General features: G+C 54.6%; 10 protein-coding genes across 10 annotated transcripts in view; 5 read left to right on the top strand and 5 right to left on the bottom strand.

The window, feature by feature from the left end:
• Positions 1 to 362: 362 nt before the first annotated feature.
• Positions 363 to 1,391, bottom strand: A1O3_10331 (uncharacterized protein; the record flags this gene model as incomplete). The annotated part of the gene is made up of 1 exon (XM_007740421.1): positions 363 to 1,391. The coding sequence occupies one exon, from the start codon at positions 1,389 to 1,391 to the stop codon at positions 363 to 365; it is 1,029 nt and encodes a 342-aa protein (XP_007738611.1).
• Positions 1,392 to 3,282: 1,891 nt separating this feature from the next.
• Positions 3,283 to 4,209, bottom strand: A1O3_10330 (uncharacterized protein; the record flags this gene model as incomplete). Its single annotated transcript, XM_007740420.1, has 1 exon — positions 3,283 to 4,209. One exon carries the CDS (start codon positions 4,207 to 4,209, stop codon positions 3,283 to 3,285), a length of 927 nt encoding a protein of 308 aa, XP_007738610.1.
• Positions 4,210 to 5,152: 943 nt separating this feature from the next.
• A1O3_10329 (uncharacterized protein) lies at positions 5,153 to 6,178 on the top strand (the record flags this gene model as incomplete). Its single annotated transcript, XM_007740419.1, has 1 exon — positions 5,153 to 6,178. One exon carries the CDS (start codon positions 5,153 to 5,155, stop codon positions 6,176 to 6,178), a length of 1,026 nt encoding a protein of 341 aa, XP_007738609.1.
• Positions 6,179 to 8,470: 2,292 nt separating this feature from the next.
• On the top strand, positions 8,471 to 10,425 carry A1O3_10328 (uncharacterized protein; the record flags this gene model as incomplete). The annotated part of the gene is made up of 3 exons (XM_007740418.1): positions 8,471 to 8,821; positions 8,901 to 9,107; positions 9,163 to 10,425. The coding sequence occupies 3 exons, from the start codon at positions 8,471 to 8,473 to the stop codon at positions 10,423 to 10,425; spliced, it is 1,821 nt and encodes a 606-aa protein (XP_007738608.1).
• A 774-nt stretch (positions 10,426 to 11,199) lies between these two features.
• A1O3_10327 (uncharacterized protein) lies at positions 11,200 to 14,827 on the top strand (the record flags this gene model as incomplete). The annotated part of the gene is made up of 5 exons (XM_007740417.1): positions 11,200 to 11,360; positions 11,418 to 14,307; positions 14,389 to 14,523; positions 14,628 to 14,744; positions 14,819 to 14,827. 5 exons carry the CDS (start codon positions 11,200 to 11,202, stop codon positions 14,825 to 14,827), a joined length of 3,312 nt encoding a protein of 1,103 aa, XP_007738607.1.
• Positions 14,828 to 15,640: 813 nt separating this feature from the next.
• Positions 15,641 to 17,485, top strand: A1O3_10326 (uncharacterized protein; the record flags this gene model as incomplete). The annotated part of the gene is made up of 1 exon (XM_007740416.1): positions 15,641 to 17,485. One exon carries the CDS (start codon positions 15,641 to 15,643, stop codon positions 17,483 to 17,485), a length of 1,845 nt encoding a protein of 614 aa, XP_007738606.1.
• Positions 17,486 to 18,457: 972 nt separating this feature from the next.
• A1O3_10325 (uncharacterized protein) lies at positions 18,458 to 19,963 on the bottom strand (the record flags this gene model as incomplete). The annotated part of the gene is made up of 1 exon (XM_007740415.1): positions 18,458 to 19,963. One exon carries the CDS (start codon positions 19,961 to 19,963, stop codon positions 18,458 to 18,460), a length of 1,506 nt encoding a protein of 501 aa, XP_007738605.1.
• A 1,118-nt stretch (positions 19,964 to 21,081) lies between these two features.
• Positions 21,082 to 22,737, top strand: A1O3_10324 (uncharacterized protein; the record flags this gene model as incomplete). The annotated part of the gene is made up of 1 exon (XM_007740414.1): positions 21,082 to 22,737. One exon carries the CDS (start codon positions 21,082 to 21,084, stop codon positions 22,735 to 22,737), a length of 1,656 nt encoding a protein of 551 aa, XP_007738604.1.
• A 1,601-nt stretch (positions 22,738 to 24,338) lies between these two features.
• Positions 24,339 to 25,581, bottom strand: A1O3_10323 (uncharacterized protein; the record flags this gene model as incomplete). Its single annotated transcript, XM_007740413.1, has 2 exons — positions 24,339 to 24,879; positions 25,064 to 25,581. 2 exons carry the CDS (start codon positions 25,579 to 25,581, stop codon positions 24,339 to 24,341), a joined length of 1,059 nt encoding a protein of 352 aa, XP_007738603.1.
• An 842-nt stretch (positions 25,582 to 26,423) lies between these two features.
• Positions 26,424 to 27,369, bottom strand: part of A1O3_10322 (uncharacterized protein) — a gene marked incomplete at both ends in the record, with an annotated part of 1,095 nt that continues 149 nt past the window's right edge. The window contains 2 exons of the mRNA XM_007740412.1: positions 26,424 to 26,638; positions 26,702 to 27,254. Of these exons, the coding sequence (XP_007738602.1) occupies positions 26,424 to 26,638; positions 26,702 to 27,254 (768 nt within the window). The remainder of the gene's footprint in view (positions 26,639 to 26,701; positions 27,255 to 27,369) is intronic.

Below are 27,369 nucleotides of genomic sequence, written 5' to 3'. Positions count from 1 at the left end.
CCCCCGACAAGGCTGCAACTTGAAGTGACTTGACAGATGCCAAACCAAAACTCGGCGTAAGGCGAGTGAGTGAGAGCATGGGATTCAGGGACTCTCGAGATTCAAATCAAAGCCTTCATATCATATTTCCGTTTCTCATCAAGCATACATCGCAGCTATGACCTATGACCGGTGACCATGACTGTTGGATAATCCCCATGCCATCAACAAAAGCAAAACACAATGCCATCCGGGTATCTTTGTTGGACTGTTTCTCATTCAACGCCCACCCTAGGGCGCCCGTAATGACACTCCCTCGTGTCTGAAGCCACGCCCAAATTAAATTTCATTCCAATCGGCCCGGCCGACTTTTTGCCTCTTCATCATTCTTCGATCGGCTCCAAAGAGAAGTCGGCCCTTCTCTCCGCCCCACAAACCGACCATCTTTTCCTCTCCTTGTTGCTTCGAAGGGTGCTCGCGCGACTCTCAAGTGAGGGTTTTCTTCGCAAATCACCTAATTCGCCATCTTCACCTTTCAGCTTTGCTTCTTCATCTTCAAGAAGGGCTGCCTCTTCGGCGTCCGGAGTATCCTCAATTGTTTCAAGAGAGCTGATAGATGGCGACCGTGATCGGATAGAGGTAGGAGTGCTGGGCATACTGGATGTGGAGCTGAACGAATACGCCGGGTATGCTTCGTAGGTGTATTTCTGCGAGGCAAAGGATGGTGACGGTGATGTCCTCCCCGACAAACTAGGACTCACAGCTCTTGCATGCAGGGACGGAGCACTTGCGCTTTGATGCAATGGGCTTGCTATTCGGCGACGTGATCTGGGAAATGTGTTTGAAAATGAGGCAATGGGCGAGGGTTGGGTTGCTTCGATATCCCCCGAGAATTCGAGTTCCTCGTTCTCCGGTATGTTTGGTTCAATGTTCAAGCCGCTCCATGATGATATCCCCGGGTAGTTTGAGTACGTCTCTTCCATTGCTGACCTCAAGGGGCTGCGCCTCCGTCCTGAGTGTAGCGGCGATGAGGGTCGTCTGTTTGTAGCAAAAGGGACGATGTATCGACCCGATGAGTCCACCCCAGGGGAGGAGTGGGCTCGTTGCATAGGCGGTAAGCCCATGATTCCACCGGTCGACAGTGGCCTTACCCTTCTTGAAGGAGACTGGGCGCGGGCACGGGAAGGTGTGGTGCTTTGGAAATAGTCACTGCCATTGGAATGAGATTCGAGACCGATCGGAGGAGAGGCCGGTGCAGCCAAGGTCGGAAGGTCGGATGCCTCATATTGAGGAGAAGGAGGGAGTTCAATGTTCTCGGCAGATAGTTGGAGAGCGGCCGTGGAGGGAAAGGTCGAGAAGTGGTCGTCTGAAGGCGCAGTTTGGTTTAGAGGGGGGTTTGTCAGCGGCGCCATCTTAGTCTGTGCTGTTTGTTGATGGCTGGAGTGGTGTATCTAAGACTCTGGACTGAGGCGAAGGGTAAAGGTGTGCATACTGCTGCAGAAAGCGGTGTTTATGAGATTGCTCGTCGAACGCTGGGACCTTCGCCGTAGAGTAGGTGTGTAGCATTCCCTGCCCGATCCTGGACAGTTGAGGAAGGACAGACGGTCAACCCGACCTGCGATGTTGATCTAGGAAGTTAACCTTGAGAAGTAACCAGTACCCTCCCCCGTGCCCGAGTCGTCCAGGCCTCTGTGGCTACTGCTGCCGTTTGGGAGAGTGAAAGCCCACGGAGGCGAAGAAAGAATAGCGAGAGGAGACGAGGAAAGGATCGAGTCGAGGTCGTTTAGGAATCGTAAAAGACAGGCTAGGTAAAGTGTCTAGGAGCGTCCCACTGGCAGTGCCCGGTGAAAGTGTGTGGAGATTGTACGGAGCACTGCAGTCACGGGCGCCCATCCAGGCCAGTCTAGGGGAGAGAGAACGGCTTGTTAGCGATAAGCTTGCCCGCTAGGAATCAGCAGGGGACTTTGGACAGCGCGTTGAGTGGCCAGGTGCCCCCAAGGAAGATGCCTAGAGGTTTAGATTTCTTAGGCACCTCGGGTTCCAGCGGCTCGCTTACTGGTTCGGCGGCAATAATATTGCGGGAGGAAGATTTTCGTCCCTGCATCTGACGCACAGCACGAAAGTCGGGAGCAGCACTGGAAGAACGAACGTCGCTTTCGCCTGTATTGAGGACTACTCCATTATACTCCGTACTTGTAGCCTGCTGAATCTTTTCTACTTCTCTACTGCCGTTCTATGCGCCACACTGGGTCAATGCTGTCCCTTTTTCTCTCATTTTCTTTCACCCACAACGAATGCGCGGATCCCCGGCATGTTGAGTGAGCAGAAATGTCCGGCTCAGCTTAGACATCCCACATTTATTCCTCTTGTCCCTTGCTGTCCTCCGCCCGTGCACTCAATAGCCTTACCTTGCCACCCCTAGATACGCATGGCGATTTCCGGCATCCGATCTCTCGCTCTTCCATACCTCCGGGTCTCGCACGTTCCAGTTCTTTGGCCTCATGTCCCGCAGCCTGAGGCACCAGAAGCGGGAGAAGTGAGTGAGGTTGGTTTGTGTAAAAGAGCCGGGTAGAAGACACAGGAAAATGACAACTCCCAGCCCCTCCCGAGAAACACATGCCTCGTACCACGAGTACTATAAAGGTTTGATACCTAGGTGATACCTTATAAAGACGCGTCTAGTCATCCTCCTGGGAACTCCAGAGTTCGTTTGTCGGAACTTGTTTTGGTGTTTTAGAGCGACCTCATCATTACAACTACCGTCATCATGGCAATTCCTCTCTGTTGAAGTTGGTCTACATACAACTATCTCGTTGACATGCAATATTTTCTAGATCTAGGGCACCCGGAGTAAAGGGGAAGGAATACAATTCACTCCATCCCATGGTCGTACGTTGCCTTGTGTTCTTTCGCTTTCGACTCTGTGCTTTGTTGCCGGCAAATTTGAGGCCTCCTAAGCCTGCCGAAGCTATCTTATGTGACACCTAAAGTTGGGCTGTCCTCGAATTGGAGAGACAAAGTCGAGAACTTCATGCCAGGGACGCCAAAGTCAGACTTCCTTCCAACAGACTTCGAGGCAAGACCCCCAAAAACAGGTATCACTGCTACTACGGTCGGGATTTAGTTTGAGAAAGCCATAGCAAGCGAACTTGCTGAACTGGAAAAGACGCTTTCGAAACCATTATAACAAGTTTGAAGCAGCATTAATCGGGTCATCTGAGATGCAGAGACTGTAAAGGCTGGCTGAATTCTCTTCTTGATTATTGTCATTGACAAATAACATGCCTGACCAAAATCTCGACATCATGTTGGCTTCTTCGCTGTGGTGAGGATAGCAACCCAGTTCCATCTGATCCCGCCATCGTTGTACTTATGTCTCAGGTATTTCTCGACGACGGCCTTTGCTCGGTCGAAATATCTGTCCTGCTGTTCCTTGGTCCAAGCCTTGGTGACAAAGCCCAGCACGCCTCCCATGAGGACCAAGAACTCGTCAACATTACCCATCGTGCCTGTATATGGGTTGGCTTCCACGGTAACATCCTCGAATCCGGCCTTTTGGACTGTCAGCTTGACCCACTCCTCATCATCCCAATGTCCGTCGGGAGTCATTAGACCGCGCATGCCTTCGTTGAGCGTGATAGCGGGGAGCTCGGGGTCCGTTTCCAATGCGGCACGTACGTCGGCATACCACCCGACCTTCTTCCACGACGAGAAGCCCAATATCCCACCGGGCTGCAGCATGCGGTGCATTTCACGAAGCCCGGCCAGCCAGTCCGGCAAGACAAACGGGCCAAAGTTCATCAGCACATGCGTGTACTCGGCACTAGGAAGCTTGGTGTCCATGGCGTCAGATTTGATGGCTTTGGTGTTTGGCCACCCACAATTCTTGATGCGGAGGGTGACGGCATCGATCATTGCGTCGGAGAAGTCGGTGCACGTCAGGCTCAGGGTCGGTCTCGTCATGGGGGGTGTGTCCTTCACGTTTTCTCCATCGCCGCTGTTATTGCTCTTGTTCTGGCTTATCATGTCCATCAGTTTGGCCGATATAACACCAGTGCCGCAGGCTAGGTCGAGGACAACCAGTCTCTTGTCGCTGTCGACGTCGGGCAAGATCGTACGGTCAAGCAGATCCTGCGCGTACGGGCCTGTGACAGCCTCTGCTGATGAGTATGCTTTGGCAATATCCCTGGATTCCCAGCCCGATTTGTCTTGCTTTGGGGTGGTAGCCATGGTTGATTGAAAGACGGGGGCCGCTAGTGTGCGGGAATTGGAAGATGAAGTCGTGTCGTTCCTGGTGATAGCTAGTATGAGTGCCTGGATTCGGGATTTTCTCATTTTACGGGAGGAAAGGAAGATTGAAAGAGAGTGTAGACAGGCAACCACAACAGGGTCTGAAGATCTACTCCTTTAGCTCTCGGAGACATTGTGCAGGGATCGATATCTCTCCGACAGCCACTGAGAGGAGATGGCTGACTGCCTAAATCAGCTCATGCTCTGAGAATGTCGATTGGTCTCTGACCATAGCGCTAAGTGTTGCTCCTAAAACGCTTCAGGAGCTTCTGCACACTGATGCCTGGTTCGGGACTCTGCATGGAGCTGGAACATGTTTTTAAGGCATGGTACAGGGTACAGAGTACGAGTACGAGGCAGCGGGAGTGCTAGCAGTCGGAGACATTTGGTCCCTTCCGGCTAACTTGCCTGACTTGGACTTGGACACTATTTATCCGTGTCCGTACTCCGCGTCCGTACTCGTACTCGAGACTCAGGCAGATTAGATCCCAACGCCTATCTAGGTGCCTTATTATAGCGACTCGCTCAAACAACTGGAAGCACAGGCATTGCACTTTCACCCTCGCGCTCAGCAACATGCCTCATGCCCATCCCGACCAGAACCCAATCTCCCTCGAGAACAGATCCAGCTGGAGAGAATCCGTCACCAGACGCGGCTCCCCAGCCAGCACCCCAGACGAGGCTAGCCAACAATGTTTTTAAGCCGAGACCCCAGCCAAAACCAGACGCGACTACTACGAGGCAAGCTCGTGAACCTCGTCTTGGTATCCCAAGGAGAGTTCCAGCCAGTACGCCAGTATCAGGGCATGCGAGAAACCTGTCGACCGCGAGTGTGGGGAAAGGTCCTGCCAAAGATGCTAAGGTGAACGCCTCACATGTTGCAATGCCGAAGCCTGTCATCACCTCCGCCAAGTTATCGCACAGTCGGACCTTGAGCGCTTCAACCAGGTCAGATATTCGGAGTCGAACTCTGCCTGAAGCGGTTGCAAGGCCTGCCCGACCACTGTCGAAAGGAGCAACTGCATTGGTTGACAACCCCGCCCTCAAGAAGCCCGAATTCAACAGCTACAAGCAACACTTCAGCCCGAAGAAGACAAAACAAGTCCCATCATCAACATCCACGCTCAGTCGATCGGGAGGCGGTGGCGGGAGCTCTAGTGAAGCTTCGGCCGAAGGTCGGCACTTACAAGACGAACTGCTGCAGCTGACCCTGCTGCACGATACTGCTGCAACTACCCTTCGGGCGTACCAGAAAAGCATCACGTTACAGCTATCAGCGTGGTCTGATGATCTGAGTCAGCAACTCCAAACCCTTGCATCTCTAGAAGGAGAAAGTCAGGCTAAAGCTAACGCTTATGTGGCAAAATCCTGGCTTCACGCTGGAAGAGAGCAGCGCTCAACAACATCAGCGGCATCGAACAGACTTCTTGTCTTAGCACACTCGATAAGAGAACTTACGTGTATCACTAAGCCATTTGGACCGCTTGATTCTGTTATGCGCCTATTTGAAGAGTGGCAGATTTCCGCCGCTTCTACAAGTCCGAATGGTGCATCACTAAGTCAACTCGCTCCGCTGGACCCGCAATGGTCAGACAGGCTCACAAGCGTGCAGAAGAGAGTCCAGACCTGCGCGGATTCACTGGCAGATCTACAAGGGCCGAGTGTCTCTTCGTCGATTGGTCTGCTGATTCATATGCACTCTAGGCTGGCGGACCAAGTACTGCAGGAGATCGCGATTTGTAGGGATATAGAGGTCCTGATCCTGCGACGTGAACAGGAGTGGATGGAAGCCGCAGTCACACGGGCTCTGTCTGAAGTGGAGGGACATGGTTACGGACAAGCCAGCCATCTCGCCGAGAGGAAAGGCATATGGGATAGACGGGAGGAAGATCAATTGCCACGTCGGTGAGCCTTTTGACATATTGTCCCAGGCTCTTGCATCGGGAGAACATCAAGTGTCGACAGCGAAGCTGCTATCAGAATTCGCCAATGCATTGCAGAGGCTGGCCAGATTTCCAGACGTCAAGAAAGCGGTCAAAGTGCACTGCAACTTTGAGCACACTTGTTCGCGATATCTGTGCTCGCCGCTCGGTGGGCGGGATTTGGCGGATCATTAGTGGGTATTTTTCATTCAGTACCTCGTCGCGGTAGGCACGTGTCGCCACCATTGAGGAAGAATCCAGCCTGTCTGAGCAGCGGTTGTAGCTCAGCCAGCCTCGCGTCTTATGTCTGCTCCTTCCAGCAACCTAGGACATGTATCCATGCTGGGTGAGGTACGTACAGCAGTGGGATCCAAGTGTGCGCGGTAGATACCGTAGGTATGCATGGAACATTCCACTCAGTATGAGCCTTTATTGTGTCCGTACTCCATACGCAGCAGGCTTGAGGATGGAGAGCGTGATACTCGCGGGCCGGCGGGTCGAAGCATCCGACGTGATTGGATGGGCTACAGCTTCTAATGGCTCGGTTGTACACTGTGTAGGAGGGACCTACCATGTACCTAGGTACCTACTAGAGGTACCTTAGACCTACTTTACCTCAGGTAGCCTGGGCCCTGAAGAGTACGGGAGTATGGATACCAGGCCTGATGGATACGGTAATTTATCTGAACGGCCAAGGCTAACCACAATGGGCACCACGTGGTGGGGTGCGGAACCCTGCCGACCAAGGCCCAGTACGTACTCCGTACTACGTACTACTACCTACAGGCTACTACGAGTACCTAGTAGGCACCTAGTAGGAATGGAGTACATGTACCCATACATGTAGTAATAGGCGCCACACGGGTTAGACTGCGAGACATACGAGCACAGCCTGTGCACTATTCTGCATTATTACTAACCGCGCATCTCATCATGGCAGCTTGTGGTCACTGACTAACCAGAGCTGTCAGTGTGAAGAGGAAGGTTTAGCAGCAATAGGCAATACGCTGTGACGGGTGACGAAGTACCGTACTACAATTACATAAGCCCTGACGAATTGGCCTTAGGCTACTAGCAAGAACAAGTGTGGCTTGGCAGTATCTGCTCCTCACTGGCGTTGGGCGTTGGCACTGGCATCAGGATTGCAGTTTTGATTGCGGCCAGTGCCAGTGAATGGTTCAAGATAACTGCACATCGTGACAGTATACAGAATCTTATAGTACCTAGGTAGGTACCTAGGTAGGTACCTAAGTATCTGTAGTCCGTATGGAGAAGTCCATCTCTAGGTATCTACTACCAGGTACTCCGTAAGATGCTGTTGTCTGCAGTCTCTCTCATGACACCTGGGAAATTCTCCGATTTGTCTGCCTCGCATTGACCCTTATGAAGAAGCCCATGCGTCTTGTCTTGGTCCGCTGCTTCTCTGCATACCCAACACCCAACAGGACCACCTCGGCATGTAGGAAACCCAAGGACGAAAAAAATATACCTGATTAATAAAAGTCATTCCCACTCCCACTCCCATCATCCCTCGACAACGAATAGTGAGTCCGTCCCTTCAGGTCGTAAGAGTCCTTCTCTCAGAGGGGGCTTGATGGGGCTCCTCAGGCCTGGGCCCATCGTTCTCCCCAATCCAGATGAGGGCTTAGGGCTGTCCAGTGTCCACCACAGCGGGATGCTAAGCTTGTCCAGTCCTAACCCAAACCTGCACACCACCGCACCCTCAGCACTCCGACCGCAGCCGTGGTCTTTTTGCCCGCTGACGCTCCTCATGCCATGCAACCCTCTGATGAGCTGCTTTCTCACACTCTGCTCGACTGCTGAACCGACCTTGTCATCGTACCTATAGTAGTGTCGTCCCCAACTCCCGGGTCGTCCTCTTGTTTGCCCACCGTCTCTCACCTCAGACGCCTCCTCTTAATCCGGGTCGCACTCTTGCCTTCGCCCCATCCCTCACTCCTCACTCCTCACTCGTCATTGTGGACTTCTTGATACGCAATCCCGCCACGCCCGCCTCGGTATGTGTGCGCACCGGCTTTCATCGCACCTTGCGAACATGCAGTTTCCCAAACTAGCCTCCTGCGCTGACCCTCAGCGATAAACCCTGGCGGAAACGAAAAAGATCCCTCGCCTCCGCTCGTACCGCCGTCCAATAGCTCGGGCGACTGCCTCGCCACCTCGGGTGTCTACCTTGCACCTGCGCACGCAACAAATGCTGCCCTGCAAATCCTACTCCTCTGCAAAAAGGATTCGAAGCTGGGGGAAGGTTGCTAGGGATGATGGAGGGAGATCCCTATGCTCAGACCGACCCGGATGAAGTGTGGAAACCTCCTCCCTTTGGCGTCATACTCTCCCGCCTGAGAAGTGCACCAGAGTTCCGACGCCCAGATGGCTCAGCCGACCCATCCATTGATCTTACGCCGCGCAAACGTGAATCACCCCTAGTTCATTCGGAGCAGCCCCTCGTCACCGAATCATCCTTGCCATGGGACCGGCATGTTTGGCCCTCGAGAGGTCCTATCCCGCGCAGAGAGATGGAAGAGCCACCAGACAAACGGCTGCGCTTGGACTACATGTCTAAAGATGTGGAAGCAGGGGAGACATCGTTGCAAGGCAAAACGGATACTCAAGTAGGTACCTGTGCAGTGGTCCGCATGACAGTCACAGGCGTTGTTGAAGAATTCCCGCTGATTGCATCTTCGCCGCCAGACAAGTCACTACATATACCCTCCAGAGCCTCGTTCTCCCTCGCGGCTCCGGGGAGGCGGCGCCCCATACCGGTCACCTCTCGGACCCTGTGCGAATTGTTCAGATACCGAGTCCCTGGTACTGGAATTGGTCAGCGGGTTTTTGGATCTTCAATATCAGATTACCCAAGCTTTAGCAATTCCCACGGGCCGGCAGAGTCCCAGTATGGTAAGTTGCCCTTGACTTCATCTTGAGGGGGCATGCTGACCCCCACGGACAATAGTCTATTGGTCTGGAAATCACTAAGCTAGGCCTCAGAAAGTCTCTCTTGTGGGCGGCCGATGAAATTCGGAACACGTCTCGCCTTGTGCAGGAAAATGCGCCTTCCAAACCGGAGTTACCGCCTTTGGCCGATGCTGTCCAGCCGTCAGGTGTAAAGGACTTGCGACGATTGTCAATACAAGTCCAGGCATCAGCTGCTTCCTCGCATATCAAACCCCTTCGCCGGATGCCCTTCCACCTCGACCCTGCTCGAAGCGACGATCTTCACCGAAGGGCTATCGATTCTCCTCCTGAACAGATACCTCGACTTTTCGAGCAACAATTACCTCCTATTCTGCAGAGCGATGAAATGCGACCGAACCAAGCGCATGAGCAGACGCTGCCGGGAACGGCACAATCGACTCAACCGTCGTCTACGCCTGCGGTCTTCGGCTCTGTCCCATCGCCAATACAATCTCAACCATCCTCCCGGACCTTACCCTCGCCTCCAGGCGCACAATATCCGCGAACACCCAGTTCAAGCTCAGCACAATATTCGCACACTTCCACCCAAGCCGCACACAATACTCACCTTCAGGACCTCCAACATCAGATCTCAACCAAGACATTGGCTCTGCAGACCCTACAGCGCGAACATGACCATCTCCTGGCAGCATTTTCTAGGTCGCAGATTCGATGCACTGCTCTTGAGAAAAAGTCTCAAGTCTCGGATCACGAAATCAACATTTTGACAGAAGACAAAATCCAGCTTCAACAGCAGGTCGACGCTTTAGAAGTCCAGGTGCAAGACCTTACCAAGTCTCGCGACGAGATTCACAAGCAGTCCTCGGCGGATGTCGCGCAATGGAGGCAAATCATGGCCATGTCTTCGCAGCTACAGCAGAAAGGTGCGGAAGAGGCTCGCCAACACAAGGCCGATCGAGAGGCTTGGGAACAGGAACGGATATCACTGCAGAACCGAATTGAAGTGCTCGAGTCTCGAAACGATATCCTCCCTGGGCGAAAGCTGGTGTCTGGCACCCCCAACCCAGTGGCAAACGATCCGATTTTGGCGTCCGACTCCGTGGAGCTTCTCAGAAAAGAACTTCTCAACGTCAGGCGACATTGTGTCGAATTAGAGCTAGTGCTGCAGGATTTGGCCCCAGAGACTGAACAGATTGATAATGCCATCAGCACGATGAAGAGACTTCGGGATGCACTTGCAAGCAGGAAGGACTGGTCAGAGGATAGCTTAGGTGATGAGGCGCGAACCTCCTCGAGATAGTCACATTGTAGTAACGAGTGGAACCACACAGCATACATACTCTAGAGCAAGGAATTTTGAAGGCATGAGGGGGGCAGCCTCGTCTTGGCTTACGATGAAATCATTACGGGGCCTGGTACACAGACAGCCTTTACTCCGTACTCTAGAGAAGCTGACTCTTGTAGAGTACCTAGGTAGGCATTGGACTTCAATAGAACTCCATAATCGTCCCGTGAAGCTGATTTGCACGAGATGGATGCTGAAGGAAAGCTAAAGCAGCTAATATTGTACTAGTGACCGGCACTGGCCGGAGCAAGGCTTAGGCCTAAGGCTAGGGAGGCCGGGAACAGCGGGGGGGGGACGCCAGACGGCCTACATTGCTGTCGACCTCCTACCACAGAGTACTGCTATGTACATAACATCACCTCAGCACTTGGTGGACACGACCAAAGAACCTGTTACACCATTCATTCGTCCCCTTCTCCTCGCTCCATCCGCTTCATAAGGCGTCACCTGTGTCACTGCAGCTAACACGTCGAGACAAGGATATTCGGTTCGCCACCTTTGGTCGAATTCTAGCGTCTGTTCCCACATGCCATCCCATCCTCCATCCACACCTCCAAGTCGAACGGGACAGACTCGATCGATCGTTTCGAGCCTCAGCTTACGCTCATCGGTTCCTGGAACATCAAGCCGAGGCAGCGATTCTCCCTACGGAGGCCGCATTGCTCTGCATGCGTCCGCCTGTATGCAGACGTGCCGCTGGCTCCAACGATATCTGGCTCTTAGTTCACGATGAGCGGCGACAACTTTGATGTCAAGCTGTTGAAACGGTCTTTGGGGGAGGCAAGAATAGGCCGGTCTGTGAAGACATTGTATGGTGACAAAACATGGGTTCATGATCTGGATATCATCAACGAGCTGGGAGCTCATACCGGTTGCGTCAATGCTCTGAGGTACAGTTTTTTCCCCTTCCCGTCTGCCACGTACCTTACGTTGACTGATTGTGGCAGCTGGTCTTCAAGTGGCAACCTCCTCGCCTCGGGTTCCGACGATACCTATCTCAACATCTGGGACTACAATCCGTCCGCACTGGCCAAACCCTTCACTCTGAATACGAGTGTGAGCACCGGTCATCGTGCCAACATTTTTTCCGTCAAGTTCATGCCTCACTCGAACGATCGCACCGTGGTGACTTGCGCAGGAGACTCCGAGGTGCGCGTATTCGACCTTGAATATGGAGTTGCAGCGAGCAGTGGCTCTGCCGATTCGACCCTTTCCGCAAGCACAAGAAGTCGGAGGTTCAATAACTTTTTCGGCCACGCTAGATGGCTGAACGAAGGCAATACGAATGCTCGGGTGTATCGAAGCCATGCAGACCGGGTCAAACGCATTGTAACAGAGTCAAGTCCTCATCTCTTCTTGACCTGTTCCGAGGATGGAGAGGTACGCCAGTGGGATCTCAGACAGCCCTCGTCAGCATACCCGCCTCCCCAGGGAGGGCGAGGGTATTCCAGGTTTCGTGCAAGCGCAGAGAGTGAAGTCGGTGATCCGCCTGCGCCGCTCATTTCCTACAAGAGATATGGTCTGGATTTGAACACCATCTCCTGTGCATCCAGTCAGCCACAATACATCGCACTCGGTGGAGCTCATCTTCATTGCTTTTTGCACGACCGACGCATGCTTGGTCGAGATCTAGGTGCAGAGAAAGGACGTCCTGAAACCCGGAAACCTGTCGTTGGAACCTACGAAGATGAGGCAATGGCAGAAGCTACAAGGTGTGTACGGCGCTTTGCCCCCAACAACAAGCGCAAGATGAGTCCAAATGACCATGGTCATATCACGGCTTGCAAAATCAGTAACGCCAATCCCAACGAGATGATCGCTTCGTGGTCCGCAGATTATATTTACAGCTTTGACATTGTCAAGTCTCCCGATGCGAGAGATGCCGATGTCAGAGCAGATGAGGCTTTTCACTCCAGTCGTCTGAGAAACCAATCTGAGCGCAAGAGGAAAAGAGGGAAGGCAAATGCTTCCTCAAGTAGTTTGGCAGAATCGGCCAATCCTAGTAGACGACTACGGCGCATTTCGGACAACGAGGTACAAGAAGGACATCCCGCTTTACTGGCACGTTACGAGGAAGGACAAGCCGAGTTGATTCGCCTTCCTGTCCATCCTTCCGTTCCGACCTTGGAGCACACGTCTTCCCAAAATCACTTGCTCTCGGAGGCTCTGAGATCGAGTGAGCGAGTGGCAAGATCACTGGTTCGTCTGCGAAAGACATTGTTCGACTTTTCCTCCTTACTACATGCAGATACGGCATTGTTAATGGAGAACTCCTCAGATCTTACACCCCATACTGCAGTGTTCACTTCGGCACTAGGCCAGTGTGCTTCTCTCCTCCCTCAGATGGAAGAGACCATGCGGACCTGGTCCTATCCAATAAATCCGACGGAGGAAGACGTCATATTCCAAAACACTTTGAGAAAGAACCGTCAGGCAAGCTGGCGTTTTGTCCAAGCAGCAGGCTGCCTGGCTAGATGTCTGGGAGGTCGTCTGCAGAGCCTGAGTTCTGCTGCAGACGTTCGGTTGACTTATTTCGACCAGATCAAGCCCGCTGCTCATGAAGGCAAAAATATCCTCCCTCAATCGAGGTTCTGTTATGATTTCTTGAAAGCCGTGCTTCTTTGGTTGGACGGGGGTCAGGAGGCCGTCTTGCAGGGATTCAAGAGACCCGCCAATGTGAGTGGTGAAAGCCCGCGCTTTCCGCTTGATCAGGACGACACGGTAGACACCTTCGTGGCAAAACTTGAATCATACCTCTGCGATGTCGCAGACGACAGCGTGTCAATCCCCGACTTAGACACAAACAGATTCGAGCGCAACGAAACACGAGTGGTGTTTGAAAGTCAAAAGTCGGCCGTGAAGGCGTTTATGAGGGGCCTTGCCAGTATCAGACTGGAGACAAGACAGGGCATGTCGGAAATACAGACAGAGTCCTCTAGCCCCGACACCACTATCCGGGTGATGGATAAAGGGGCTGCAGCACGATTCTGGGGTGTCAAGGTTGGCCGCGCTCTTCTGCTGCGCGCCGCTGAAGGGGTCACATTTGATTTTGTCAATCGTGCCTTTGGAGGCTTGGGAGTGCAGGCCTTGCCTGAATCGGAAAGAGCAGAGCGGTCACAAGAAGACATCGATCCTGATGAGGAAGAACGCCTGGTGGAAGCCATTGACATTGTGAGGACTGACGCGTCAACAGCGTCTATGGTCGATGACCGTGCATCTGATTCAATATCGGCGTTGCCGCAGACGACTCGTGGCACCGCCGAGAGATCGAGTCATTTCGACGTTGAGATGAGCACGCCTCTTACAATACACATCGAGGATGCTGTTGAGGATGAAGACCGGGATGTTCACGACGAGGATGATGACGAGGACAACAACGAAGATGAGGATGAGGAGTCCGAACACTCTGATTCGGATGAAGATGATGACGATGCTCCAGAGCAGATGCTATTCCGTCGGCGGGCAGGATTTGTACGGTCTCGTGAACGGGCCTTGGTGAATCTCCACGTGCCGTACTCATCTCACACCAAAATGTACAAGGGTCATTGCAATACCCGTACAGTCAAGGATGTGAATTATTACGGCTTGGACGACGAGTATGTGGTTAGTGGGTCGGACGATGGCCATTTTTTCATTTGGGATCGGAAAACCACCCAGATCCTCAACATCTTAGAGGGAGATGGCGAGGTGGTCAATGTGGTCCAGGGTCATCCGTACGAACCGATGATTGCTTGCAGCGGCATTGACAGCACGGTCAAGATATTTGGCACCGGCGGGGACAGTCGAGAACGCGAGAAAGCTGAGCGAGGAATTGACGTTGCCAACCCCGGCGGCGGAGTGCATAGCTCTCTCCGCTTCGGATCCCGCCGAAGCAACAGACGGATGCGGGACGACGATGACGATGACGAGAGTGACGAGAGTGATGCGGCGGCAGAGGAGGACGGAAATTCGTCCAAACGGCTCAGGAGTCGACGAGCAATGCATCGCAGCTATGAAATCATCACCCAGAACGACGTGGAACGGACACGCGGTGCTGGAGACACGTATGTCACGGTAGGTGCCATGGAAGAGCTGGTGATGGGGATCTGGATGATGTCCACCAGCTCACGCCTGATTTGACTTTATCTTAGCGCGCTGACATGGCTGGTGTCACGCAGGAGGGGATGCTGGCTCGACTGGCCATGGCTTTACAACGAGGCCAAATCGAAGCGATCGGAGGGCACGGGTTTGGGGCGACCGAAGGCACCAATTTTGTCGTGGACGAGAATTGCCAGGTATGAGCAGCGTCCTTGCACTCTGGGGAGATGGCCCGAATCTGGCGTGGATGCTGACCATGGTGCCTTTGCAGGTGATGTAGCTTCATGCGCCGTTGCTCGTCGACCGCATCACGACATTGACATTGGGAAAAGGTTGGCGGAAAAGTGGACTCCATCCTGCTGCCTATGACAATGGTCAACTTGGGTATTACCGAGGTATACATTGAACTGCTCAGATACCAGGTACTTTACATGCCTACCTAGGAGTAGCTGGCTTCAAACCAGAACCAGAACCAGAACCAGAACCAGATTATGGATGGCAATTTGGCGCCACTGTGGTACGATGGCCAACTGTGCAGTGGTCTTGGTCTAGTCTTGACTCGGCTTCCGGTCGATGTCGACGGTACCGCATCTGCATACCGAACACCGCGAGAGTTCTGTTGAGAGTGGAACTGGCAGTGGACGTGCAGACGTTCCAGACATGTACTTTGCTCTCGCGTCCAGGACATGGACTCTGTCTACTGGTAGGCGGTAGTACTGATACTACTCAGGACTCGGTGGTAGTAGTGGTGGTAGGAGGTAGTAGAGGTAGGTAGGTAGATACCTAGGTCGTCGGTAGGAGCAGGCAGGACGAGTAGGTAGGACCTCCATCCTACATAGCGACATCTTAAGTAGTGGTGGTACAGTTGGTGCAGTACTACAAGGAACCTTTTCTTGCCAAGACCGGGATGATGGCGGAATAAAAATATCGGACTTGGTGATAGATGTATGTACCTACACAGTATTCTTATGCCCCGATTCCGCCGCCAGCTCCGACTTCGACTTCTCCCTTCTCTCAACATCCTCGCTCTCCTTCTCCTTCTCTCGGAACGGGCTGCTCCCATCCAACTTCCGAGCTTCCAGGTCCGACCATCATGGATGGACACATTGTCGACGAAAGACCACAACTGCCCGCCTATCTCCAGAAGTGTCTGGACCAGCTGCCAAAGACAAAGAGCTGTGAAATCTCCCCAGGCTCTCCCTCCAGTGTATCCCTGCAATACATCAAAGCCTTGCCTAGTCGACGACACCAATATGCGTCTCTGTTGCTGGCACGTCATCAATTGACGCAGCAACTAGGCGAGTGCCCGGGACCGGCCCCGGAGCTGATCTTGCAGCGTGCCGTCATCTACGAGGCTCTAGGATGCAGTGAGCTTGCCCTGGCAGATGCTTACGTCTCGTATACGCTGTGCGAAGTGGCCCTGGAAGGACCCGATATCTCGGATCTGGAGCCCGTCGAACCCAACGGTGATCCATGGCCGACATCCGAAGATTCTACGGTGGCGCTGGCCCACAAGTACCGTTCTCTCATTCTCCTGTGCAGATCGGCCCTCATCCTAGGCTGTCAACATCAAGCCAAGCTCTGGATTGATGACTTGCTGGCGCTGAAGCGCCAGTTGCAGACTGCCGAGGAGAAGGAGTCGACCATGCCGCACGAGGCCGCCGTCGACGAGTTTTGCGACTTTTGGACAATCTATACTGCGGATGCAACCCTCAAGAACAGCGTATCCGAGTTGAGGAAGTGTCCCAAATTTGCACTGTTCGGGCAAAGCCAGCGGCAGGTGTATCCTTGGAACGATCATGAGCCCGACAGGATGTCTAGAGAGGCTCTGGATGAGATCAACGGCAAGCTTCACGAGGCCGCCCCAGACTTGGAGGTGGAGATCTCTGTTCTGCCCACTTTGTCGGCGGGCAATGGGCCTAGTGGTCCTGAGGCATCTTCTCAGCTCGGCCTTTACGCCAAAAGGGATCTCGCAGCGGGCGATACCATTCTGGAAGAAAGGTCAGTCCTGACGGCGATTCGGCCACATGGCGAGGCACTTTGTGACGCCTGTGCAGCTGACATGGAGACCATTCCTTCTGGTGACCGACGCTATTGCTCAGGCTGCAACATCCCGTTCTGTTCGGAGGCGTGCTATTCGCTTGCAAAACGCACATACCATGCTCCAAATGAGGAGGCCGAGGAAACCGACGAGGGCTATCCGCCGCCTCAGACGCCTTTCTGCCCTGGGACGAGTGGTAACGAAGATATCCATGTCCTCGGCCGAGCCGAAAGCTCTACCACCCCCGAGTGGGATCTGTACTTCCTGCTACTGTCTCGGACGATGCAGATGGCCGAGACTCAAGGGGTACATCCGCTTGACCTTTTCGAGATCAAGTACCTGTGGGGCGACGTTTCCCCTACACCGACTCTGGACCAGCTCCCTTCGCGGACTGGCCCCAAGACTTTGCCCTACAGTGTCCGCCATCACGTTGAGCTGCCTCTTCAATGGTTTGAGATCCTGATGCATTCACGCGTCCGATGTAGGCCTTACAGCAAACAGTGGCTCGAGAAGTACGACTGGTGGATCATCCAAACCTTGTATGCCAAATCCCGAGGAGTGGCCGATGCTCAACAGTCGACGTGGACCGGGAAGCCCGAGGTGGCCGCCGTACATCCTCTTTGGTGTCTGGCGAATCATAGCTGTAACCCGACTGTTACCTGGAAACCGTCGGGTGTGAGGAATTTGACGGTGGTGACGGAGAAGGTGTGGCAGTCACCCTCTGCTGGCGAGAACGCAGTCCCGTGGACGGGCATCAAGGCAGGAGAGGAAATCTGGAATCACTATACAGACATTCACGAGAAGGACGTTCGCGAGAGGAGAGCTAGACTACAAGCCGTGCTCGGCGGAGATTGTAGGTGTGACCGATGCACAGCGGAAGCGAGCCTCGACAGGTGAGATGGGCCGGTTACTGGAGACTGGAGACCATGAGCATCTCAATCTAGTGTCAACAGTCTGCATCAACTGGGGCATGGGCCGGTATCATTTGACAGCGATGTCTAACGCACTACGGTCACGGCAACAAAGCCCGGTCAACTTCGCTGAACTGACATCTCGCCGGGCAGGCTAAGCCTGCTTCAAATTCGAGGGCGAGGGATGGTCTCCCTTGGCTGTGAGGCGACCACGATCAGCAACAGCAGCAGCAGCAGCCGCCTCAGCCCGGCCACAGAGCCATTCGGCAAGTTTATCTGTCTCTAGACAGTACCTGTTCACCCATTTGAGGCTGGAGGACCACGAGAGATGCGACAAGGTCGGGTTCTGGCGCATGCTGGCTGTCCTCGCGCCGCTAGTGCTTGCCACGTATATCTCGTGTACACCGACTGGTCTTGAGGTACCACCACCACGCGTCCGACTACTCGTCTATCTGGTGCGGCGATCCGAGTCTTGACGGCGCTCCTGGGCTATCGGACGTTCTGCAGCGTGCTGGATCATCGGAGCAACTGGCGGCCGCGGTTGGGGAGGAGGCTGAAGAACGCCGCGACCGAAAATAGGGACGGCATGATTGACGGCACAGCGGTGGATGAGGAGACGGGGTCAAGATTCCAGGGTGGTCTTCAGCCCGGTCCTGATCCTGATCCTGATCCTGATCCTGATCCTGGGGCTTGTCTTTCTTTGCCACGGAGAGAGATAGACGAGGTCGACAGCGAGGCCGACGACAGTTGGTCTCCATGGGTTGCCAGTGGGTAGGGGCAGAGGTCACTACTAGGAATTGTGACAGCCAAGGTTCAAGCATGGAATGGCCGTCAGAATAAGAATTTTATTCGTAACAGTATATACCATATGAATATGGACACTCCTTGATGGGTATAGATATATAAGCCCTCCGCGACGGCAGCTTCGGCTTCAGCTTCAGCTTCGTACGCATCGACTCTACTCTGAACGCGCCTCATCATTTGGGGTGGTAGCAGCACTGGCGCCACTACTCGCAGCCCCGGCCTCATCTCTGTCTCTGCGGTCGAGTTTCTTTCCTTTCGGCTCGTCTCGCTCCCGTTCCCGTTGCTTCTTCTTCTCTCGCGCGGCCTCCCTTTCTCTCCGGCGCCGACGGCGTTCTTCGCGCTCGTCTTCCCCGGTGTCAGCAGAGACGGAAGAGGAAGTCAGCGGACTCATGCTGAGGCCTGATCCTCCAGCGCCCCCTCCTCCTCCTCCTCCTCCTCCCGCAGCAGCTCCTGCTGAGGAGACGAGACTGTCGCGGTGATGCTGATGGTCCCTGCGGTCCCTGGCAGGCGGCTTGCGGCGCACGCTCGCCGTGCTGCTGACGCTGCTGCCGCGCCGGACACGCTCGGCGAGCATGGGCCGGTCGACGCTGCCGTCAAGCTCGAGTTGTGGCGTCGACGATCGCGACGACCGTCGGCTTTGGTTGCCCGTCGAGTCGGCCAGGTCGACGCCCGTTCGACGTCTGTTTCCTCGCGCCGAGCTAGTCTCTTTCTCCGACACAGCGGTAGCGGCGTGTCGGGTCGAATGAGGGTGCCGCGAGTGACCTTGCGGATGCTTCTCTAGATCGTGGTGCCGACGCGCATGTCGGTGAGACGCAAATCGCCATGCGCCGGTCCACCATTTCCAGCCGCCCGTCTCCTTTGCCCTCGTGCGCCGTTGGGTATTGAGCTTCCTCCGCAACCCGGCGCGCCGCTCGTTCTCCTTCTCCCAATACTCTGTACGGTATTCTTCCCAGTTCTCGCGGAATTCCGGGCTGAAGGATTTCGGGAGCAGTAGAAGCATGATGTGATCGCCGCCCCGGGCCAGGTCTTCTTCCACGATCGTTCCGTCTTCATGTTCCACCAGATGCCAGTCAAACCCACCTGCTTCCCGGAATATACGCAGAGGCAAGAGGAAGGACAGGTGACCCAACAGCTCTCGCCACAGTTTCCCCCGGATTATCACGACACGAAGATTGAAGCCTCGTAACCCGCGGTTCGTGGTGCCCAGCCATTTCCGGGGCCAGCGGATCCCTCGTTCCCATTGTCCCGTACCCCAGACCAACAAGACAGTGACAACTCCGCCCATCAAGGCCAATTTTTCCGAGGTTTCCACCATCCAGTACACGGAGCCGCCGAGACCGGTTCCATCCTCGCGAGGGCGCAGGAACAGAGCGTAGAAGAAGAGTCCGTTCCAGAGCGCGAGCAGGAGGAGGAAGAAAGTGTTCAGACGCCGGCGGCCGACCAGGTGCAAGTATTGTGCGCGCAGTGAGGACTCGAGGATTAGAAGGTTCAGATAGATCTGCGGCGGAGAGGAAGGCAACGTCGAAAGGAGCGTATCTGGTGCATATTTGTCTGTTTGCGACGATTTCCCGAGCGACGCAAGCGGTGCTGTCGGAAGAGGTTTGAGGTCGGATGGAGGTGCGCCCTTAACGATCTGGTTCAATCGTATTTCGGTTGCCATGCTGGCGAGTAAGTTGGACGACGCCTGGATGTCTGCAGGCGGCTATTTATGGCGTGTATCACCTTCGAGCCATGGCAATAGGCATGGACGAGGGTGAGGAATAGTTGGATGGTTCAATCATGCGGTGGAGGGGTATGTAGGACGTGCTGTGAGAAGTGTAAGTCTCCTCTCCAACCAAGTCTCTCGCGCGAATGCAGCTCTGGTGGTGCTTGTCAATGCAGCTCTGTTCTCTGGGCACCAACAGACCATACAATGCAAGAGACCACAGACAATGTTTTCACGGTCGAGGAACGTGGCTCCGGTTGAGTGGATAGTGTAGTGTTCTGTAGGGTGGGATGAAACAAGGCTGGGCCAAGGACCCTCGGCTGCTGCTGGGCTAATGGGCCTATGGATAGGTACTCTGTACTCCGTATGCAGTGTACACATATGCGACGAGATACAGGATGTGAAGACGACGACCGTGAAATGGCAGATGCGGGCATCCACCAATCTCGAAAGGCCTCAGGCTCAACGATGCAAGGCTGGAGGCGAGCGAGCGTTCGGAGCGAAGGGGAGCAACGGGAGGCAGAGATGCATTAAGTCCGGCGCCCGCAGACACGGCGAACGGCTTAGGAGGCTTAGGAGGCGACTCCGGCGGCGCTGCTGATGTCTAGCGCAGGCAGCCACAATTTATCCCAACACCTTGAACTCTCATCCTCAGCTACTATTCGGTTGATAGCACGCCGTGCGTCGAGGGCTGCCTCTAGATCCCGCTCATTGAAATTGCTTTCTGCCTGGCCTTTGCCTCCCCTCACCCTCTCACCCTGTTCTAACCACTCTAAACTCCGAGTCACCAGTTTATAACATCCACTGGCAGATACTTGCCTGCTCGGACCACAGGTGTTTGCTCCTCTCGCTCTCTACTAAAGGCCTCACGCTGCTGCGTGGGCCTGGTCCTTGTCTTTCATTGTATGAGACGGATTCTCTCCTTCACGGTTCTAGAGGCAGCTTCCCGAAGCACCAGCACCATCAGGCACCGCCCCCTCCCGCTCCAACCTGTTGGCCACCGCTGGCAGTCGACCGCCACAGCGCTGAGCGAACCTGAAAACCTCCCTCCAACATCGCGTCGCCCGCCAGTCATGTCCTCCGACGCCGCAGAGTCGGATAGTGAACTCCAGGCTCACCGCCAACAAAGTCCACTGGCCTCTCGACGCGCCCAAGCCGAGAATCCACGCAGAAGCCGCTTCGAGAACCTGTTTCCTCTCGGTTACAAGGAAGGATTCAGTCAATGGTGGAACAATGTACCCGCCGCAGAGGCAGAACACAGGATTCTCTCCTTTATTCCGTACCTGCAGCGACCACCGACCCATGTCCAGACCGGTTCCGAACCACCTTCTGTGAACCCCTCGACCATGTCGGTTAACAACGACCCCGCAGCGAAAGCCTCTCCTGTAACAACCAACTCTATCACTGACCCCTACGGTCCCCGAACGTGGTACTCACGCATGGTCGCACTATCTGGCAAGAACAGGGCGCTGAATGAGTTCTCGGTGGAGCGCACCGGAGAGACCCCCGACCAGAATCTGGTCATTTTGCACGGCTATGGTGCCGGGCTGGGCTTCTTCTATAAGAACTTTGAAGCTCTATCCCGCCCAAATGGTTGGCGACTATTTGCCTTGGATATGTTGGGAATGGGTCGCTCGGCGCGACCCCCGTTCAAGATAAAATCCAAGACGCGTGAGCAGCAAATCGCCGAGGCGGAGGCCTGGTTCATCGACTCGCTAGAGGAATGGCGTGTGAAACGGAACATCGACAAGATGACCCTGGTTGGCCATAGTATGGGCGGGTACATGGCTGTCTGCTATGCGCTGAAATACCCGGGCCGAATTAACAAACTCATCCTGGCCTCGCCTGTTGGGATTCCCGAGGATCCTTACGCTACCCATGTGGCGATGCCCGACCCGCCTGCGTCTACACTCCAGAATGAGTTCACTCAAGATCAGGCCACCGAGACCGTGAGCCGGACAGACAACAACAATTTCCTCAATGGGCGAAAGAAGGCAGAGCTGGCCCAGCAACAGGCGAATCCAAACCGAATCCCTGCTGGCGATGAGGACAACGATGGGGCGGCCGCCCCAAGACGGCCACTGCCCAAATGGCTGACATACCTGTGGGACGCAAACGTTTCTCCATTCAGTTTCGTCCGCTGGTCTGGCCCGTTTGGTCCACGACTGGTTTCAGGGTGGACAAGTAGGCGATTCTCACACCTGCCCCCCGAGGAAGCGCAGGCGTTGCACGACTACAGCTATAGTCTGTTTCGCCTCCGCGGCAGCGGCGAGTACGCATTGGCGTATATCTTGGCCCCCGGCGCATTCGCGAGAAGTCCCCTGATTCGCCGTATCCAGGGCGTCGGGCGACAGCCGCTGCCCGATGACCAGAGCAACCTCAACTCATCCGAGCCGCGACGTGAGAACGGGTTTCCTGTTGTCCTCATGTATGGCGAGAATGATTGGATGGACGTCAAAGGCGGGTACGCGGCGAAGAAAAAGATCGATGCCGAACGCGAGCGTGTTTTGCAGGGCAAGTCTCCTGCCGAGAGGGCCGAGGATCAAGGTGGCGCCAAAGTCGTAATCATCAAGAAAGCCGGCCATCATGTCTACCTAGACAATCCCGAAGAATTCAACGAGGTCATGATTTCCGAGATGGAGGATGTCAAGAAGCGTAGTCATGGCCAGAAGAAGGGCGGGGCGAGTGGTTTTCAGGTCGTCGGCGGGAAAGTCGACTACGAACCCTGAAGATCTGGCGTATAGCTGGTGTTCAACACAAGAGTATGATTTTTCAGAGCCGCATTCAACAACGAAGGCAGGCCCTTGGAGCAGTGGTCTATTTGAGTAGTGGCCCCTTGTTGTCGGGCAGGAGAGTCGAGTCTACTCACCACAAAGGGTGGTGAGCTCGCCAGAAGACCCAGTTCAACGTTGGCAGATATTGCGACGAGGTGACCGGCGAGTTCGGCACCATCGACATTCAGCGTCTGCAATTCGAATAACAATACCAGCTTGCTAAAGCCTGCTGTTCACTCTAACATCATGGCTGGCCATCAGATTCGACCGTCGCATTCTTATTTCGTTCTGAGTCGAAGAACTGCAAGCGAGCACCCTTCTGCCTACCGTGGAAGGCAAGACAATCTTGCACTGCACCGCATGGCACGACCGTGGCCAACCCAGCAGGATCCGTCTTGGTTGTCAATGCGAAGGCAGCCCTGATGCCGCCCTCGATCCATCAACGACTGGAGGGGCATAGTTCTGTCGTCTTCCATCTTTAGCTTGGAGGCCGGATCCAAGAATTGTGCATGTTCGAGGGCTCCTGCAGGGACCGGCAGATTTCTGGAGAGAGAAAAAAAAGAAAGAAACCCGATCATGTCCAATCCACCGAGCCAAGTCGGGTTGCGCCATACTTGCCACCGCTCCCGGAGCTGGAATGCTCACGAAGGATCATGGCAATTTGCGCGTCCTGCACTGTTTCCCGTCTAGTATCTAGACCACTCCCTTTTGCTAAGTACAGTACCATATGGCCGGGAGGAGAGAAGAGCTCATTTATGTTTTTGCAACGGCGTAGCCCAGGCCACAGAGGACAAAAGACCAAAATATGAAGGCGAGCCCGAGCCCAGCTTACAAGACTAGATAGATCGTCTGTCTCGGACGACGAGATTGAACATATCCTACAGTGATATTTAGATGTCTAGAAGGCGAAATACATGGATTCCAGGACCCCTAGAGAACGTATCATCACTGTATCTAGGTGGCGGGTACTGTCTCCCTCCGCATACTAGATACTAGTCCGAGTTGCTGGATATATCAACCATGCATGGTCTGGGTGATATGTATGTACATGGAGCCTACTTAAGCCTTTCGTTAACGCCGTATCCGACATACCGTATACTCCGTCCTCCAGTCCTACTACCCAGGTGACTAAGTTACAGTAGTACAAGATGAGGCTGCCGTCTCTCGTCCTCCTGGTCATGGTTAGGGTCATGGTCATGGTCATGGTCAAGGTTAGTGGTGGCACGGCACTGGCACTGACTCTGGCACAGCAATACAACGATCGGCACACAGACAGTGAGTGAGTGCCCTGGTCTGCATCCAAGATCCCCAACGAAGAGACTCGAGTCCCGGTCTCAGTTCTAGGAAGCAGGTCTTTTCGTCCTGTCATCTCAGGCCTCGAATAAAGTCCCACTGAAGACTTGGATTGGGAAATCGGAAATTGGAAAATGGACATAGGACTTGTCTGCCCGTGGTCCATATAGTCCCATTAGGTTGGGCTCTGATATGATAGCATTCTACCTAAATGCAATATAGTATAATTCAGTGCAGGACAGTCTAGTCGAATCGGGATCAGATCAAGGCGTCTCCTCCACCAGATAGACCAGCTTGCTAGCGCTGACCTTGTCGTCCTTCATATCTTGTAGGCCCTGGACGACGCCCTGCAGCCCATTCTTGCCCACCAGCTCCTTGTGCGGGACCAACTTCTTCTCGGCCAGCAATTTCTCCGTCAGGGCCATGAAGGACTTTGCAAACTCGAAATCCTCCGGCAGCGCGGGGATCTTCTTTGGGCCGAACTCGTACGCCTCGCCAAAGACAGAGTACATGAGCGTGTTGACGGTCTGGACGTCGTCGCGCGGCGCCTTGACCGGCAGGATGGCGGCGTAGCGCAACTCGCCGGCGACTCCCACAGAGTCGCTGGAGAGGGCGTCGGCGCAGAAGCGGGCGCTGGCTTCCGTGCTGATCGTGTCCCAAGCCAGCGTGAGCGCGTTGTTGGTGGATTTGCGGATCGCCGCCGCCGCGCCGGGCTCGTTGTAGTCGAACGCTTCGGACGCGCCGAGCGACTTCACGTACGAGAAGTTCCGCGGCGAACAGGTCGTCAGGACGGTGTAGCCGGATCTGCCACGTGGAAATATTAGATACCGAAGTATGTAGGGTTTGTTGAGCGTGTCACCGAAGTAGGATTTGTCGAGCGTGTCTTGTTTGGGAGCCTCGTCGACCCGCGCAGCAACAAACAAGAATTGCCAAAAGGATACTGAGCTGGTGGTGCAAAGATAGAGACTGAGCTGGTGTTTTGACTCACAATTTCGCATACTGGATCCCCAGAGCTCCTGTAGCCGAGCTCCCACCGTAGATCAGAACAAATGTCTTGCTCGTCACCGGGTCTGTGGGTAGGTTGAGTTTCAGCCCCTGTTGATATAGGCCCTGGCCAACGGTCGTGGCTCCCAGACTGACGGTCGCGGCCTTCTCGAACGACAGGTGGTCGGGAATCTTGACCTGCACGTCGCCCTTGGCCACGATGTATTCGGCGAATGCGCCGTCTTCGGGCTGGAGGACGTTGCCGCCATGGGCCACGCCGCAGATCCGATCGCCCTTGGCCCACGGTTTGGTCACGGCCGGGCCGACCTCTTCGACCACGCCGGCAAAGTCACACCCCAGAAGACCTCCCTCGGCGGCCAAGCCATAGAACGCATGTTTCCAGTCCGTCGGGTTGAGGGCCACCGCGACGGTCTTGACTAGGAGATAGTCATCCCGTAATTTGGGCACGGGTCGATCGCCGACGAGGACGGCTTCTTTGTTCTGGGACACGACTGCCTTCATCTTGTGGACGGCCTTGGGGACGCTCTGAATGTGAGAGAAGGAGAGGATGATGCACCAGGTTTGGAACAGGGGTTGGAACAAGGTTTGGAATAGGTTTGGAATAGGTGTGAGGCGAGCTATCTTCTCAGCCAGAATCTGGCCGTGGTCAAGGGAAAGATATATTCGCCGGAGAGCAACAAGCCTGAGTCTGTTCGATTATAAATTCACCCTGACTATGATGGAGCGTTGCGAAAGTTCGGTTGGTCATTTTCGACATGGTCATGACATCGTCCCCAATAAACCGTACAAGAAACCGTACAGTGAGTCGTACATCCATGTTGAACCATTGCTGTGCACTGTGCAGAAGGCTCAGGCCAAATTGGCCGACGACATGCCACGTTGACCCTCACAGATTGACAGACTGCCGCTCCGTCTCCGTCATGATTGGAGACCGTGCGCAAGACAGAAACCGTGAGGGTGGGACCTAAGGACCTAAGGACCTAAGGACCCCGTTCGCCCCTGTCGCATCTGCTTCCTCCGGAGACGGTAAGCCACAGGTGATGACAAATGTTCGGCCCGGCTTCGGTCCTGTGAATGACAACCAGCCCGATGGAAGATACCCTGCAAACTTGATCGCAAATGCATCTTGCAGAAATGACGGGGGTTTTGGCCGTACCCCGTACCCGGTACCCTGTACCTACATATGTAGGTATTGGTCTGGTACCTGAAGATCGAGCAGATGTGGACAATGCTTCTCTTGGCGCCCACTGGTGTCGACGTCTTGGTTGCAACAGCCTTGCGGGAGAAAGCGACAGGATTGCCCCTGATCTCTTCCTGTCTCCTTCTTGTGGCTTCAAGCATGCCTACGACCATACGCGCACCAGCCAGTCACGAAATCCCTCCGGACGGACCGTCACCAATTGATTGAGGTTTGTGTTGACGAAATCATAGCGACCTTCCGCCGTAGAGATCAAATGATGAACCCTGGTTTCTCGAGCTTGGTCTCCCACCGCTCGTGCATATGTCAGAGCATCTTGCAACGAGCTTCTCGTGTGGCCGGAAATTTCAAATGATCGCCCTGTCCGCCCGTCAGTACCTGGCTCGCTAACGCGCAACACGCAGCAGCGCTGGGGTTAGATACCTTGGATTTCTTCGGCGATGGCGACGACATCTCGGACACTCATGCGTTCTCCCCTTAGCCTGAATTCTCGCGGCCATGAAGGCAGATCCAAGGCTGCAACCACAAACCTGGCCACGTCTTGTGCAGAAGTCATACAAATCATAGCAGGTTGCCCGGCGGTGTTCAGATATGGAATCTGCGCTCTTCTGCGACGGAAATCCATCAGATAGTCACCCTCTTGTCCAATGTCGCTTCGCAACCCAATCTGTGAGGCAACCATCCCGCCCGGAGCGAATCTTTCATAGAGCACCCCGCAAGCGAAGACGGCATATCTCATGCCCGACGATTCAAGGTGGTGGAGCCGGAGGATAGCAGCACGCCGCCCATCGTCGAGGAGATCGTCTTGAGGACGTAAGGAAGGAGGGCCTCCAAATTCTGAAGGTACAAATCGCCGGACATGGGCAGCTGCCGCCGCGTCAATCAGTGCCAATTGAGCATTGCCACTGATCGTCGAGATGACCGTGTCGACGCCAGCTAGCTTGAATTGAAGGTCTGCTTGGTTGGAGTAGTCTACCTAGACAGCAGGCAGTCAGCAAGGGCCCAATGGACTTGGACATCGATGGTGATGAAGCTGGCGTGCAAGGACCGAGACGTTCATGGTAATATGGCGTAGACGTAGAGATGCCCTG

Source organism: Capronia epimyces (genome assembly GCF_000585565.1).
Source record: "Capronia epimyces CBS 606.96 chromosome Unknown aczIQ-supercont1.11, whole genome shotgun sequence".
NCBI classification, from domain to species: domain Eukaryota; kingdom Fungi; phylum Ascomycota; class Eurotiomycetes; order Chaetothyriales; family Herpotrichiellaceae; genus Capronia; species Capronia epimyces.
The sequence above is the reverse complement of the archived record's forward strand: the minus strand, read 5'-3'. Positions and strand labels throughout refer to the sequence as shown.